At 37.4% G+C, this 15,699-nt stretch overlaps 1 protein-coding gene across 1 annotated transcript; it reads right to left on the reverse strand.

Moving 5' to 3' along the window:
* Positions 1–98: 98 nt before the first annotated feature.
* Positions 99–12,157, reverse strand: pwp2h (PWP2 small subunit processome component). Its single transcript, XM_042756468.1, has 21 exons — positions 11,992–12,157; positions 11,692–11,804; positions 11,459–11,553; positions 9,661–9,760; positions 9,415–9,558; positions 8,438–8,573; positions 8,037–8,305; positions 7,741–7,884; positions 6,701–6,771; positions 6,478–6,614; positions 6,257–6,405; positions 5,590–5,737; positions 5,129–5,279; positions 4,834–5,014; positions 4,148–4,295; positions 2,749–2,857; positions 2,539–2,604; positions 2,185–2,403; positions 1,938–2,088; positions 1,413–1,487; positions 99–1,263 (listed from the first exon to the last, which is right to left on the reverse strand). Exons 1-21 carry the CDS (start codon positions 12,007–12,009, stop codon positions 1,083–1,085), a joined length of 2,805 nt encoding a protein of 934 aa, XP_042612402.1. The 5' UTR covers positions 12,010–12,157; the 3' UTR covers positions 99–1,082.
* Between the last annotated feature and the right edge of the window lie 3,542 nt (positions 12,158–15,699).

Here is a 15,699-nt window from a genome sequence, read left to right on the forward strand (position 1 = left end):
AATATAAAATGCTAAATAAAACATTTACACTCTGATGGTTTGATATCACAGATAGATAAGGTGGTAGTTCATGAAGTAAATACAGAAACCTGCTGAAGTTTTGTGCATGTAAAAGAGATCCTTTATCAACTTTTCAGTACAGATTCAAACATTCTACTCTGAAATGACCATTTAATTTCACTATATCTTGAATTGAATCCACAGTTTAACTTTTGTGATATAAGTGAGAGTGGGGTAAGGTGTGTGCTGTAGATTAATGGGGTGACTCAAAAAATTTATTTACAAATGGCTAATCATATACAGCTGCCTGCAAGGTCTAAAGCAGGGGTCTGCAACCTTTTCGGCATGACTTGCCATTTTGAATTTTTCTGGTTAACCACTGTGCCAACTATGGAAGCCCGTTTCTGCCACTGAATAAAAAATAAAACAAGGTGATTCCGCCATTTTTTCTCAGAGTTGTGTGATATAAACTCACAGTTGCGAGTTATAAAGTTAAAATTGCGAGTTATAAAGTCAGAATTACAAGATACAAACTCGCGATTGCAAGAAAAAAAAAAACTCAGAATTGCGACTTTATTTCTCGGAATTCTGAGTAATAAAGTCAGAATTGTGAGATTAAAAGTCACAATTATTTTTTATTCAGTGGCAGAAACGGGCTTCCATAGCCAACACCCAAAATGGTAATTGCAACTTCTTACAATTTAGGCTTTTTCCTATCATTTGTAAATTCTATCTGGAAGGAAACATCTGGGAGGAAAAAAAAAAGTTTGAACTGTGAAAGATTAAACTGTTTCGGAAGAGCAAGAAAAAAAGTCAGAATTTTAAAATAAGTTGAAATTTCCCCCCTTTTTTTTGACCGAAAAAAGCTTCCAAATCTTTTATACAAGAATAAAAAAAAAAGTAGAAACAACACGTTTATCAACAGTTAAGCCAATGCTCATATTTTATATATAAAAATCTAAACTGTGTCATGTCATTTCTAACAAGGTTGTAGGTGCTGTCTGTCCATGTCTACACTGACAAAATACATAAACCTGCATAATAACTGCTGAATGTCCATGTTTCAGCTGAACTGTTCATGATCAGTTTTCCACCACTACAGACTCGTTCATTATATTCTCCTCATCACCTCCGGAGTCCATTGCCACCTCCTCCTCCTCTTCATCCTCTTCATCACTGAGGGATTCTGCTGCTGTTCTTTTCATCCCTCTCTGTTTAGACAGAGCAGCAGCGTAACGAATGTTGTAGATGTTCCAGTCGCAACTGGGAAGAAAACAAAAGTTAGATTTAAACTTAGAGAAACTAACATTGTTTTCTTTTTAGAATTATTTATTTATTTACTTATTTGTGTTTTAATGCCATATCAGCAACCATGGCTATATTCATCCTTTTTAGAATTCTGTCTAGCTTACAGTTTGGATAGATCATCACTGTGTCTTTGGATGCTCTTCAGTAGCTGCTGTACAGTAGGCAACACAGCTCCAGATCTGAAAATGAGATAAACGGTCTTACAGTGCTCACCAACAACAGATAAAACACTGCAAAATAGGACATGAAACATTTTTCCTTACTTTTCTGTAAAAACCAGCAGTGTCAAAAACTAAATACACTCATTTAATATCTTCCTCCCATTAGTAAATAAAAGATTTTACAACAATTAACTGAATATCAAATATATGACTCGTTGTATGCTTTTCATTTTTGGATACAATCAAGAAGACCTTGTATGGGAAAGGGATAAAGACATTTGATGTGTTTAAAACTAGCTTTTTTATCAGTGGTATGATAAATTGATGTAACAGCTAATTCTGTCTCTATGCATATTATTTGTGCCAAACGGGCAACTTAGGAAAAATATAGTATAAGCAAATACAGTATAAGAATTTGATAACTTAAAACCAGTGTGAGCTCATTCTGAAAAAAGCTATGCTGCTGACCGGTTCTTGAGCTTTTGTCCATGTAAGGTGAGCAGACACTGAGCCCAGCTGAGGTAGAACTGCAGGTGGTTGGACTTCTCCAATGTTGAGGCCACAAAGTTCAGAAGCTTATCCACATACACATCTGGCAGTGAGCTACATACCACCGTAACTAAAAGATCAAACAATAATATGAAAAGAATGACATCAAAATGATATATTTTGAATATGACAAAAATATATTTGACAATTTTAGGAGGGAACATACTTTGGTTATAAGGAACTGCCTCCAGAACCTCTCTTATGAGTGGCATTTCATTTAGCCGAAAAGACAGCAAAATGGCCGATGCCCACTCTTTTTTCTTCATCTGCTGCCGTATGCTTGCTGGCGTGACATCCATGTCTAGATCATAGGGGTCAAACACCAGTGAGGCGTCAAGAGAGTAGATCAGCAACCCTTCAGTGGAGGCTGCTGCCCAACTGCGCCCTGAATGGAGAAATAGGCAAAAACATCACCATTCAATTCCATGTTCAATAAAATATAATAATAAACATGATTCTGAATAGTTAAATATTCTGAAAACTCTATCAATGTGTTGTGCTGTAAAGACAAAAACTCTACCAGTAGGTGAAAAGCAGAGAGAGCTAACACGGATCTCTGGTTTAAAGCGTCTGGAGCTCATATCACCTGACAGATGAGGAGAGAGGCATAAGAGTTGCACGCAAAAGCCAGTATACATTATATATCCAATAATACATTCAATGCTCTTAAAAACAAAATGCTCATCTACACTGATTGGAAGGTTTATTAAACAGTGAGATGAGGACTCACCTCTCTTGACTCCAGGAAGACTGAGCGCCACTCCGTCTCCATCCCCTGTGCCTTCATCCACTAAAGAGAGACTACCAAACTCAGTCATCTTACGCCTGTCAAGGAACTCCTGAGAAAAGAAGAACATGGCAGAATTACTTCATAAGCTAGAGCAAAATAATGACATGCTAATTTAATTAATAAACTGCATGATTATGGTTGGTTTACATGTGAAATAGGAAACTAAATTTCAAAGGGGTCGTGAACTGCATTTTCTGTGTATTTTTACATCAAAAACTGTCAATTTAGAAACAAAAGGCCAGATTAAAACACTTCATTTAAATTGGTTTCTTCTTTTCTGTCACCGATGGAGTTTTGGTTCCTTGCCGTTGTCGCCTCTGGCTTGCTTAGTTGGGGATATCGTCGACTTGATTGCACAGATACTACGTAAACTGAACTGAGCTGGACGATGACATCACTGAATTCATGTGTGATGAACTGCCTTTAACTGAAAATTGAGCATTTACTATTGTCCATTTGCACTGACACACTATTTTCCTATTTGATACTGTAAAGCTCTTTGACACAATCTGTATTGTTAAAAGCTCTATATAAATAAAGGTGACTTGCCTTGACTTAAGACTTCAATGTAAACGCCCACTGATGTGATGGCTAACATCTCTGCATATGAAAAATGTATGTGTAACACTTTTAAGAAATTGTACTATGCTTCTCTATTACTGCTGCCAAGATAAAATAATCATGAAAAATGTTGATCACTGCATTATGTTTAGATTTGCTTCTATTACAGCTGAATCATCACAGTCATATCTATTGAGTATACATGTATACAATGATCTCACCACAACTCAGTTTCTGCACAATTACTAACATCCAGGGCCTAAACATAACCTGCCAATTACCAAATAATCCACAATAAAATGACCCGAACAAATAATGCTTAACATAGTTAAAAATAAAGAGACACACTCCTAACATTAGGATGATTTAAAAAGAGACATTAGTTGTAGTCCAGTGATCCATGTGGCATTTATCATGCCTGTCAATTCACTAAAGCGTCAACAGGCAGGCCAAAGAGGTGATTATGAAGTAGTAGGTGTTGATTTGTGTTACCTCTGTTTCGGAAATAAAAACTCAAAGTAGAAAATTGTTCATTTTGGGAGCTTGGTTTCAATAAAAGCAGTTTTTGGACTAAAGAGGATGTTTTGAGTTCTAAAACATACAGTATGCTTCTATATTTTTTTAGCACCATTTAAATGTTATAAATAAATGATCAGAATACAATGTGCTATTAAGAAATCACCCCTTGGTTAGAGTTTATGGTTAGAGTTTTTTTTTTTTTTTTATGTCTGTTTCTGCAGTGAATAAAAGTAGGTTTGCTTAATAAGTGTGTGTGTACCTCCATAGCGTCCAGAGAGAGATTACAGGAGATCTCAAACTTCTTCATCAGAACATGTTCCTTGATGTTATAAATGCACACAAACTTCGACTGCCCACCTGCAAGGATCGATTCACCATCTGCTGAGTAGCACAGGCAGGTGAAGGACCTACAAATCAGTTAAGAGGAAATAAGTGATTAATGCTGGTTTTACATACAGTACTTCTAGGATCAGCAGAGTAAATTAGGTTTATTGGGGGGTAACGTAAATCCAGCCAGTTGTTATTACAGAATAAAACCATAGAGTTTATGTACATTATCCCACTTACAACACGGCTACTTAAGGCACAAAAGTTTCAACACATAAATAAAAATGAGGACATAAAATGTTATTTGAGAAGAAAGCATTTTAAAATCCTAGCCGATTATTATCATAAATCCATTACAGTGTACAAAATTGTTCTGGCAACAACATTTACTTCAATATTTGCTTTAAATAAATACTCCAGCAGGCCTAGTATTAAAACTGAAGTCCTCCAGTTTCATATCACAGTAAACACAGTCAATAACTATTTACTATAACTTACTTTGGTATATTTACTATGGTATATTATTCAGAGTTGCTAATGACGACGGTTGTTATCAGGCAGATACAAGCAAAATACATACACACACACATTTTATATATGTAACTATCTGTGACATACTTTCCCTTGGCAGACTGTTTAGCAGTGATCTTTTCGGTTTCTTTACGGCCCATCTGCAGGTCATGGCGGCCAGCGATAGAGCCAGTCTGTCCTCCAGTCTGAGGGTTCCAGAATGTGATCTCACCATCCAGAGATGCAACTGCCAACTCCTGACCATCAGGACGATATGTAACAGCGAGTCCTGAATAAAGACAGGTGCAAGACATCTTTAAATAACACATCCTTTTCGTTCCAAAACACCTGCTCTATTTCTCTTTAAACAGTTACACATAAACCGGTCACTTGGGGAACTTGCCATCAGAGGTGAGCCGCAAGGTCTCTTTGGTCTGCCAGCTGTCCAGCATGTCCCACAGGCGGACTGTTTTGTCCCATGACACACTGGCGAGCACAGACTGGACTGGACTGAAGCACAAGTTGCTCACAGGACCCTCATGACCACTGAGCACCTGCTCCAGCAGTAAAGAGTTACAAAGAACGCAATTACATATCAACTGCGAGGCTCAATAATGATTTTTGCACTGAAATGATTAGTCTTGGCTGAAATGGAAAATTATGGACCCTCTGGGCCAAAAACCAAATCTTAAGCCTAATTTTGAAAGTTTGTCAATAACTGTCATTTCTTATATTCAACCATTAACAACAAACCATACTGTTGTTTATTGACAATTTTTTTAACTATATACAAAAAAGAAGGATATTAGACATTGCACTTGTCACATGATCAGAAATGAGCACCCTAATTCTGTGGTATCTGACCTCTAGCAGTCGTCCTGTCTGCATGGACCATAAGAAGATCTCAAAGGAGTCCTGAGAACCTGCACACACCAACTCCCCACTACTGTCCAGTGCCAGAGAGGAGAACTGAGCCGGTCGTGGAGACGTCATGGTACGGAAGTTCCGGTACCTGAGAGAAGAGAATGAGAACAAAATAAGAATAAAGAGAGAGCAGAGTGTTCGGCAGTGCAGAATGTGCATAGGAAACATTCTCTTCAAGCTATATTTCTACAAGCAAAACCTTTACAAGTATACATGAGAGCTATAAATAAGAGAAATCAGCAAATCATTTTTGAATGGTCTACTTTTAAATCACAATCACCGGATTCAACACTCATGTTTTGAACATAGGATTAATAACAAAACAAGGCAGACTTTTTTTTTTTTTAAGTGATGAATCAAATTGATATTTTTTGAAACACTAAAAACGAAACGAGTTTTCATTTAGACCAAAACCAAACCTAAAAATATATATTTTAAAATAATCACATTTATATTTACATATTTATAATATTTTTATTACATGCCATAAGTGACTAAAAAAGAATATGAAAATAAAGGCTGAAGTAGTAAACATAACAGAGGAAGCTCAAGCATGAAGTGTTGTGCAACAGTGAGTACATAGTTGGAAATGGAAAACAGTTGATACCTGTGCAGGTCAAATGCTCTAACAGTGCCATCTAGTGAGGCGCTGACCACCACAAAGCCACTGGAGTTGAAGGCAACATTGGTGACACTGCTGGAGTGTTCAGTGAAGGTCACAAAACAGAGGCCACTGTTGGTATTCCACACTTTAACCTGGAAAACAACAGTTTAACTGTATCTCTCTTATTTATTCCCTTGACAAAAACCTAGTGGTAGAAGACTTACCTTTCCATCATCCCCTCCAGTAACAAGATACTGACCATCAGGTGAATAAGCCAAAGAGTTCATGTTGTTGAAGTGTCCCTGCTGTTTGAAAACATAGGACTCACTCTGCCATTCCCAGACCAGCAGCTGGCCCAGACCTTTAACACAGGACGGAAACAAGGCATTACAGCACAGGACAGCATACTGTTGTGCTCTGATGAACAAACCTGGTTGAGAACAATACCTGAGCAGCCAAAGCCAATCCAGTCACCAGTGGGATTCAGAGCAATGGTAGAAATCCTCTGATCTGAAATACTAGATGTGATATTATGCTACATTACAATTCAATAATATGCATGGAATTAAACCACAGCAATGTAGCGAGAATCACTTGTGACTAAGACTGAAGATACATTAAATACACAATACTCTGGTTGTTAGGGCTAGGCAAAACTTTAGCAATCTTCATCTGAATGTCTTCTATATCATTTCTTAAAACTCCCAAGCTCTTTCATTCTATATAAAACACATCTTTCTATTGAATTGCCCCCGTGGGCCGCACACAAAAACATACATTGTGAACAGTGCAGTCAGAGCCCGTCTACGGAGAGCCTTCCCACTCCCTATAAGTCCCATTGTAATGAATTTTGGTTGCAGTTCCACCAGAGTTCCACTGGGGGCGATCGCCATGAGTGCAAAATGAATGGGAGTCTATGGGGCTAGACGGCTAAATTTGTCCCTTTCACCCGATTGCCGTTGAGAAATCTCAGATCTGATGGAAGTTTTGCAAGTTCAACATGGGTTATCGGTCGAAAGTTGAATGAACGAGTACTTATGTCCTTTCGATTTCTTACAGGTTGAGTTGTTGTTGCCCATAACACGCTAGCATTCTGCTAATGAACGTATAACGTATGAAGTCATTGACATTTTAAAAGACTTTTTAAAGCAAATAAGTGTCTATTAAAAATCTAACACCCAGCAGTGTGTAATTTCTTTGCATCTCCTTTCGAATACAACATTCAAATTACTAGACAAAAAATTATATCCTGAGAAAAGTGGATTTTGAGGGGTATACCGCCATTGACCTCCATTCATTCTGCACTCATACTGTGAGCGCCCTCATATGGAATCAGAGTGGAACTGCAACCAGTTCAGAAGCCGGAAGTGTAGTGAAAGTGAAACTTCTCGCCATATTAGACATTCTCTGGTGCAGTCTTGATTCACAAAAAATAGCTACTGGAGATTTTTGACAAAAACAAGATTCACTGGAAATATATGACAAACCTGAGTGAGTGAATGAGGTCAAATTCTGGCAGCTCATGCAGGTGGAATGCTCCAGATGCGAAACCTGTCACAAGGATACGTGTTTTCTTGTGGAAAGCTGCAGATGTCAACTTGTTGAAATCACCCTCCTTGTTAAAATAGTGTCTGCAATAAAAGACAGATTTAAATTACAGAGACATTAGAGGTTTTGCCATGTTTTATAAGCAGAACATTGATCTTGGTGTGAACAGGTCTAAAGAACAGACCCACAGATTGAAGAAATAAGGAGAGTTTCAGAGGGGGGAAAAAAAACTCACTTGCTCCTTTGTGAATAGCGGACATTTTTGATGCCTTCCACTTGTTTGGGTGTATCTGCGCTTCCTTTAATCACATCTCCTCTAGTCTCTCCATCCTCCCCTACAATATCCTCAATGTCATCATCTTCGTTGCTTTCCTCTTCTTCTCTCTTTTTTTTCTCCTCCTCCGTCTTCTTTCTCTCAGAGTATTTTGGGCCCTTCCGTAAGCCCTCAAGCTCAGTGTCACTTTCCCATACACACAAAGTGCCCTCTTGGCTCACTGTGTACATCTGTGAAAACAAATAAAACAGCTTAAAGGTGGCATATGTGAGCTCAGGTATGCCAGTACAACAATGCAAAAACAAACTTTACATTCACTCCTGTGCTACACAAATGCAGCAGACACTTTATTACAAACGTACATCTAAGCTGTCCTTCTCAAAGAAGCAGCCCACTATGATGTCCTTATGACCTCCCAGTGAGTAGTAGATGAGATTCGCCCATCTTTCTGCTCCAAAGATCCAGGTGGTCATGTCCTTACTACCCACAGCAAAGCACCTAGTTATCAGCAAAGAAGAGCAAGAATCAGTCACATAAATACAGTGCATTCCCAACCGGCACTTTTTGCAGTTCTTTACATTTCAAACACACTACTATGGAAATTCATAGAGAAGTCAGGGCTAGAGCATCATGTGGAATATTAATTTATGTTAAAAAGCGTTCTATGAAGATCCATAATATGAACAATTAAACCAAAAATGTAAATCAGTTAAACATATATTTAACCTTCGGGCAATCGAAGATGTAGGTGAGTTTGTTTCTTCATGGGACAGATTTGGAGAAATTTAGCATTACATCACTTACTCACCAATGGATCCTCTGCAGTGAATGGGTGCCATCAAATGTAAGTTCAAATGGATCATAAAAACTTCAGAAGCGAAAAGTTGAGTGTCCGTAAGAAACAAATCCATCAAGACATTTTTACTTCAAACTATTGTTTCCAATAAGAAGCCCTCTATTCATAATATTACATTCTCCAGTTTAAAATGTGTCTCGTTTGAATCAGGAGATCTAACAGATCAAGCAGTGTTTACAAGCCAAAACAGGTCTAAACAAATATGCGGGTGGATTTTGATATGAGAGGACAACAGTAGATGGATTTTCACCAAGCGAAGCAAAGTGATGTTATGCTAAATTTCTCCAAATCCATTCCCATGAAGAAACAAACTCATCTAAATCTTGGATGGCCTGAGAGTGAAAACATTTTCAAGAAATTTTCATTTTTGCCTGAACTATTCCTTTAAGAGTACAAGGATGTATAAAATGCACACAAAAAGTGAATGCTTTTTGCTGCAGTATTCATACATTAAAAAATATGGGGGGGAAATCTGTTACGCACTTGGAATCATCTGTCCAGTCGATACATGTCGTCTCATCAAATGGCCCATAATAACTCTTGTCTAATGCAAATGCATTAAACTCTCGGTTTCTTCCTGGTGCATGATACATTAGAGCCACATTTTCCTTTGTTATCACAAACTTCCTTTAAAAAAACAAAGGAACAAGACCAGGGAAAATTTAATAAGAGCTGTTCATGCATAAAATCATATTACAAAGATAATAAGCACTGTGTGCAATAGCTGACCTTCCATCAGGGGAGAAGGACACACTGTGAACAGGACTGTGGAAGTGATGATGGTGAAGTACTGCCCGAGTGACCAAACTGACCAGTATGGCTGCTCCATCTGAAACACATTAATCAAACAGTGTTAAACACAAAATTCTCTCAGCAAAGAACTGACCAACAACCTGTAAAACCATATTTTTTTTCCAACTTAAACAGTGAGGTTTAAAATTAAACTTGTGAAACACTTATATTTTCTCGTTCATTATATTGTTTCATTCATTATAGGGCAGTCGTGACTTGTGGCCTAATGGTTAGAGTCTGACTTGTAACCCGAAGGTTGCGGGTTTGAGTCTCATGTCTGGCAGGAATTGTCAGTGGGAGGACTCACACTCAATACCATGACTGAGGTGAGACCCTTGAGCAAGGCACCGAACCCCTGCAGCAATATGGCTGCCCACTGCTCCAGGTGTGTGTGTTAACTACTGTGTGTGTGCACTTGGATGGGTTAAATGCAGAGCACAAATTCCGAGTATGGGTCACCATACTTGGCCACACTTCACTTCTCTTTACTTCACTTGGTTTCCTTTACAGATTATATTATTATTAGCATATTTAATTATTATTAGTTTGGTGCCCTTGAGCAAGGCACCGAACCCCCAACTGCTCCCCGGGTGCCGCAGCATAAATGGCTGCCCACTGCTCCAACTGTGTGTTCACAGTGTGTGTGTGTGTGTGTTCACTTTGGATGGGTTAAATGTAGAGCACGAATTCTGAGTATGGGTCACCATACTTGGCTGTATGTCATGTCACTTTCGCATTGAAAGTTAATTAAATTAAAATATTAGCATCAAATTCTTTGAGCATGTTCCAAAGAGTTAAGTCATACAGTTATACAATACAGATTGTTTCAAAATAGCAGCTTTGTAGTGATGCATAGGAAAACAGTAAAGTAAAATAGTAAAGCAGCTCTAAAAAAAAAAAAAAAAAAAAAAAATAGTGTCATTATTCAGCTCAGTGTTAATTTGATTTAGTTCAATAATTGCAATTAGGGCTGGGCGATATATCTAACGATATAATCATGCGCATCTAGTCAGTAAAGCCGGTTCCCTGATTAGCGCTAAATCGCCATCACCTGCTTTCAAATGGAGCGTTCATTATCGCAGATGTATCGCCTTCGATAATGAACGCGATATTGCGTAGCTTTTCAGTGATCTACGGCTCTGTCTATTAAATGCCGCTCCATTTGAAAGCAGGTGATGGCGATTTAGCGGTAATCAAGGAACCGGCTTTACTGACTAGATGCGCATGATTATATCGTTAGATATATCGCCCAGCCCTAATTGCAATAACTGTTGAGGCTGCAAAATCTGATTGAGGTATAAAGCAGCTCTGCAGAAAACGATAGTGTGCTTCACTGGAAGCAAGGAAATCTGACCTTCTGTACAAAGAATGGCAAGTGTCACATATTTGCTACCTTGATTGTTGACACTGAAAAGGTGCATAATCAGTAATATGACATTTCATTAGCACAAATTCTGACAAAAAGTCAAGCAGGCAAAAAGCTTAACCAAAAACATAAGATAATAATAATTGTCTAATAAAGAGCCATATGGCTTGAAATGTCACTGTTAGAGAGAAATCATAGAAATTATTCCAACTATGAAATTGTGATTAACATTTTACATCACAGCCTTTTCATAATCCTTAACTCTTGGGTTTAAATTAGATGGAATTATTTTCAAAATGGTCTCCACGATACGATACTGCTTATGACAGGAAAAAAAAAATGTATGGAGAATTGTGTATTTTTCCATACCTTCATCTATAAGTATGGCAAGATTCCCATCTGGAGAGATTCCCAAACAGCTGATGTTCTTTGTGGTGGACACTGGTAAGGTTTCTGATTTGTTACTGAAGAAACGAATTACAACATTTCCACAGTTGAAAACAGCGTAACTTTCACTTGCTAATGAGACAGCATTTCCAGCTCACAAACGCAGTTAGTCTGGCAATGAAATCAGTGTTATTATGAAAAGGGCTGATACTCACTTTTTCAGATCAAAGACGGAGATGCGGTTGCCAACAGGACTGATGACAGAATTCCCATCTTTAGAGAAACACAGGTTCCCATGGCGATAAAATGCCCCCAATAAGTTTGAAAACTAGGAGAAAATACGAACACGTTGAATTAAAATATTCTCTCAGACACATTCTGTTTTAAGACAAACAATCTGCTAATTATTTTTGTCACAGTAACAAGCAGCAGGCAGTCTCGCACAAATGTCTAATAAAAAAGCAATACAATTATTCACGAGAAGAACATCAAAAGTAAATTAGTTTCTGTAATACCTTGTATGCAAACTTCATGTTTTCTGAGATGCTGTATTATAAATTATCCATTAAACGTCATGCGTCCTGCGTTCCACACGTGAGAAATTCTAAATACGTGAACGCACATGGGTTCGAAAGCACTTCCGGGTCAATACCAAAATAAAAGCACCCAGCATCGGCACATAAAAGTCTCCCAAGGGTTCTTCTTCTTCTTCTTCCTTTGGTGTTTTACGGCAGCTGGCATCCAGTTTGTTGCATTACTGCCATCTTCTGTTCATATTTATCTCATGCTATATTCTCTTATCCAGTCCAGTTTCTTTTAGATAGTCAAAAAAATATTTTGTACCTTGTCCCTTCTCCGCACAATCTAAAATATTTTTAACATTTCCTTCTATTTGTTCTATACTCTGTAGCTGAGCCATCATTTCTTGCCTTTCTAGCTTATATTTCCCACATGATATGAGGATATGTTCCACCTTCTCCTTTTCCTGACAATAATTACACAAACCTGTTGGATGTTTTCCCATAGTATGAAGGATGCTATTTAAGTTACTGTGTCCCATTCTTAACCTACTTAAAATGACTTGCTCTTTTCTGTTTCTTCCCTTACCTTTAATAGCACCCACTCTGTTTTGTACTGAGTAGGCCTAACAGTGTCTTCCTTTTGTTTCATTTCTCCACTGCTGTTGCCATTTCTGCATTATTTCATTCCAAACTATGCTCTTTCCCTCTGACTTGGCTAATTTGATATGTATTTCAACATTTTCCTTTTTTACTGCTTTGTTTGCTAGTTTGTCTGCTTCCTCATTTCCTTGAATACCCGAATGTGCCGGAACCCACATGAATGTAACATCTTTCCCTTGTCTGATTGCTGTTGTGTAATTACATAAAATTTCATAAAGTAGGCCCTGATGATTTTTAGCTGCGCCTGCTTCAATGCTCATAAGTGTTGATACAGAATCATTACATACTATAAAATCTTGGTATCCGTTTTCTACAATCCACTGTACTGCTATCATGATGGCACACATTTCTACTGCATATATACTTAAATAGTCAGATGTTCTTTTACTTATTTCTATCTTGTGCGTAGGCACAGTCATTCCTAGGCCAGTTGCATTTCCTTCTTTTGATCCATCTGTAAAAATCTGAATATACTCCTTATATAGGCATCCCTTCTTCTATAATACTCTGCTACTGTGTCAGATGACTTATCACTCTGTCTAGTATTCAGTAATTCTTTATCTACTTTTGGGTATTCTAATATCCAGACTGGTCTATTTGGCCATATATTATTTTCCTCAAATTCTTTGTTATTTATTCCCATATCTGTTGCTATTTGATCTCATGTCCATCCAAAGCTCTCTCTGTATACTTTCTCCTTCTCCCAGCTTGCTTGCAAAACCTTTTTTGTTGGGTGGCTGTCCCTATGTCCTTTTAAGTTGATCCAGTAGTTAGCTGCTAGTTGGTTTTGGCGTAACTCTAGTGCTTCTACCTGCATTGCACATACTGGCGTAGTTCTTACTGCTCCTATACAAATTCTTAAAGCTCGGGCTTGCATTATGTCTAACTCCTTTAGTATAGTTTTTGATGCTGATCTTTAATGCTATACATCCATAATCTAGTCTTGACCTTATTAATGCTATGTAGATATAGCTCAAAACTGTAATGCTAGCTCCCCACTGTAGTCCTGAAAGGCATCCCATGATATTTATTACTTTCTTACATTTGTCAACAGCCTGTCTTATATGTTGCTTCCATGTTAGCTTAGCATCAAAAAATACACCAAGAAAGTGAAAACATTCAACCTTCTCTAAGTTATTCCCATACAGCTTTAACTGGTATTCTCCTACCTTTTTCCTTGTGAAAAACACAACCTTAGTCTTTTCAACTGAGAATTTAAAGCCCCATTTGTCACCCCATTTTTCCACTTGGCTGATTCTATCTTGCAGTTTTCTAACTACATATTCAACATTTCTTCCTCTTTTCCATAATGCTCCATCATCAGCAAACAATGACCTACCCATATTTATTGGTATATTTGCAAATACATCATTTATCATAATGGAGAACAGCGTTGGGCTTAAAACGCTTCCTTGGGGTGTTCCATTTTATTTGGGCTTTTCTCACTTCATCCTCAAAACATTGCATCCATTGTGCCTCTTCCTTTCCTAAAACCACTTTGGTACGTAGCTATTAAGCTCTTACAGTAGCTTCCAGAAAGTGTATTAATCTTTCATTTATCATATGTTCCATTATCTTACATTATCTTATCTTACAAACAATGCGATGTCAGTGCTATAGGCCTATAGTTTTCTAGTTGGCTGTCATGTAGTTTTCTGGTTTGCTATACTACTTGATACCAGTGAAAGATCAAGAATTGACTCTTTTCCTGTCTTGAGATCTATCCTTGTGCCCCTACCATCATTTAAGCATATTAAATTCATCTCATCTATATCTCGTCTATAAATCTGTCCATTGCTATCTGTTCTTTCACTACCCAATAATGTATTATGTCCATTAAAATCACCACACCATACAATATTACCATTATTCTGACTTCCTATTTCCTCTAGTTCTTTTAGTTCTAATCTCTGGCATGGATTATAATAATGAATTATTATAATTTCTTTATTTCTTGCCCATCCCTTCACTGTTATACATTCTTGTTTATTCCTATCATCTATTATTCTATATGGTATTCCCTGTTTTATAAATGTAGCACATCCTCCTCCCCTACCTTTCCTTATATCTTTCCTTACTGCAACATATCCATATAGTATAAAATCTAATCCTGACTTTAACCACGTTTCCTGAATACATACAACATCTGGCCTTTCCTCTCTTTCTAATACAAACTGTTTAAAATCCTGTCCATTAGCTATCAAACTTCTCGCATTCCATTGTAGTATGAACACCATTAGTATTAGCTTCCACCACATACTGATTCTTGACTGGCCTGCATTCTCAGCTCATCATTTATCCCCTCCCATTTCAATCCAATCATGTTCAGATGATGTTCAGCTGCTTTAACAATAACCTGAATCCTTTCTGTTTTTGATTTGATTTCAAATGTCGCATTTATTACCCCTGCTAAGAATGTCACCATTTTCCTCTTCTCTATCCATGCCTTCCTCTTGTCTTGACTTTCTTCTACCTCCCAAGGGTTCTTCTTCTTCTTTGAATGTTTTATGGAGGTTGGCTCTCCCAAAGGTTATTGCGAAAGGTATATAATAAAAATATTGTGACAATAAGTAGGTACGAACGGTGGAGAAAAAAGAAAATTTTTATACTGAATATGGACTATATTTCACTCTTAATGTGTTTTAATTTATCATTTGTAGATAGTAATCAACCACCTTTTTATGTATTAAAAAATCACGTACATACGTATGTAAGCTGTTATTTGGTCCATGCTAAATAAATAAAGTTTGTGCATGAAATGTAAAGTTAAATTCTAACGTGTCCACCAGATGGTGTCTTGGCACGATGCTGAAATCATTTCAACGTAGAACTCAAAAAAGAAACAAAGGAAAAAGAAATGATAGATGAATTGATCTCGTTGTCATAAACCATGTCACTTCTGTCTTTCAGTTTAAGAATATCTCTGATTAAAACGAATAATTCGGATAATGTAAAATTCCTTTTAACTGACCCTGTTCTGTTCTCCAAGAGAAGAGAGAAGTGACGTCAGCGTTTGATTAGCATATCGCCCTCTATATATTA

Source organism: Cyprinus carpio, chromosome A1 (assembly GCF_018340385.1).
Source record: "Cyprinus carpio isolate SPL01 chromosome A1, ASM1834038v1, whole genome shotgun sequence".
Classification (NCBI taxonomy): domain Eukaryota; kingdom Metazoa; phylum Chordata; class Actinopteri; order Cypriniformes; family Cyprinidae; genus Cyprinus; species Cyprinus carpio.

Bases quoted from the DNA above. Each gene is read 5' to 3' on its own strand.
- pwp2h (XM_042756468.1), bottom strand. The intron at 5,738-6,256 runs GTATCAACTGTT...CTCTTCTCTCAG, and splicing joins AGAGCATTTGACCTGCACAG to GTACCGGAACTTCCGTACCA. The intron at 5,280-5,589 runs GTCAGATACCAC...CTGCTGGAGCAG, and splicing joins AGACAGGACGACTGCTAGAG to GTGCTCAGTGGTCATGAGGG.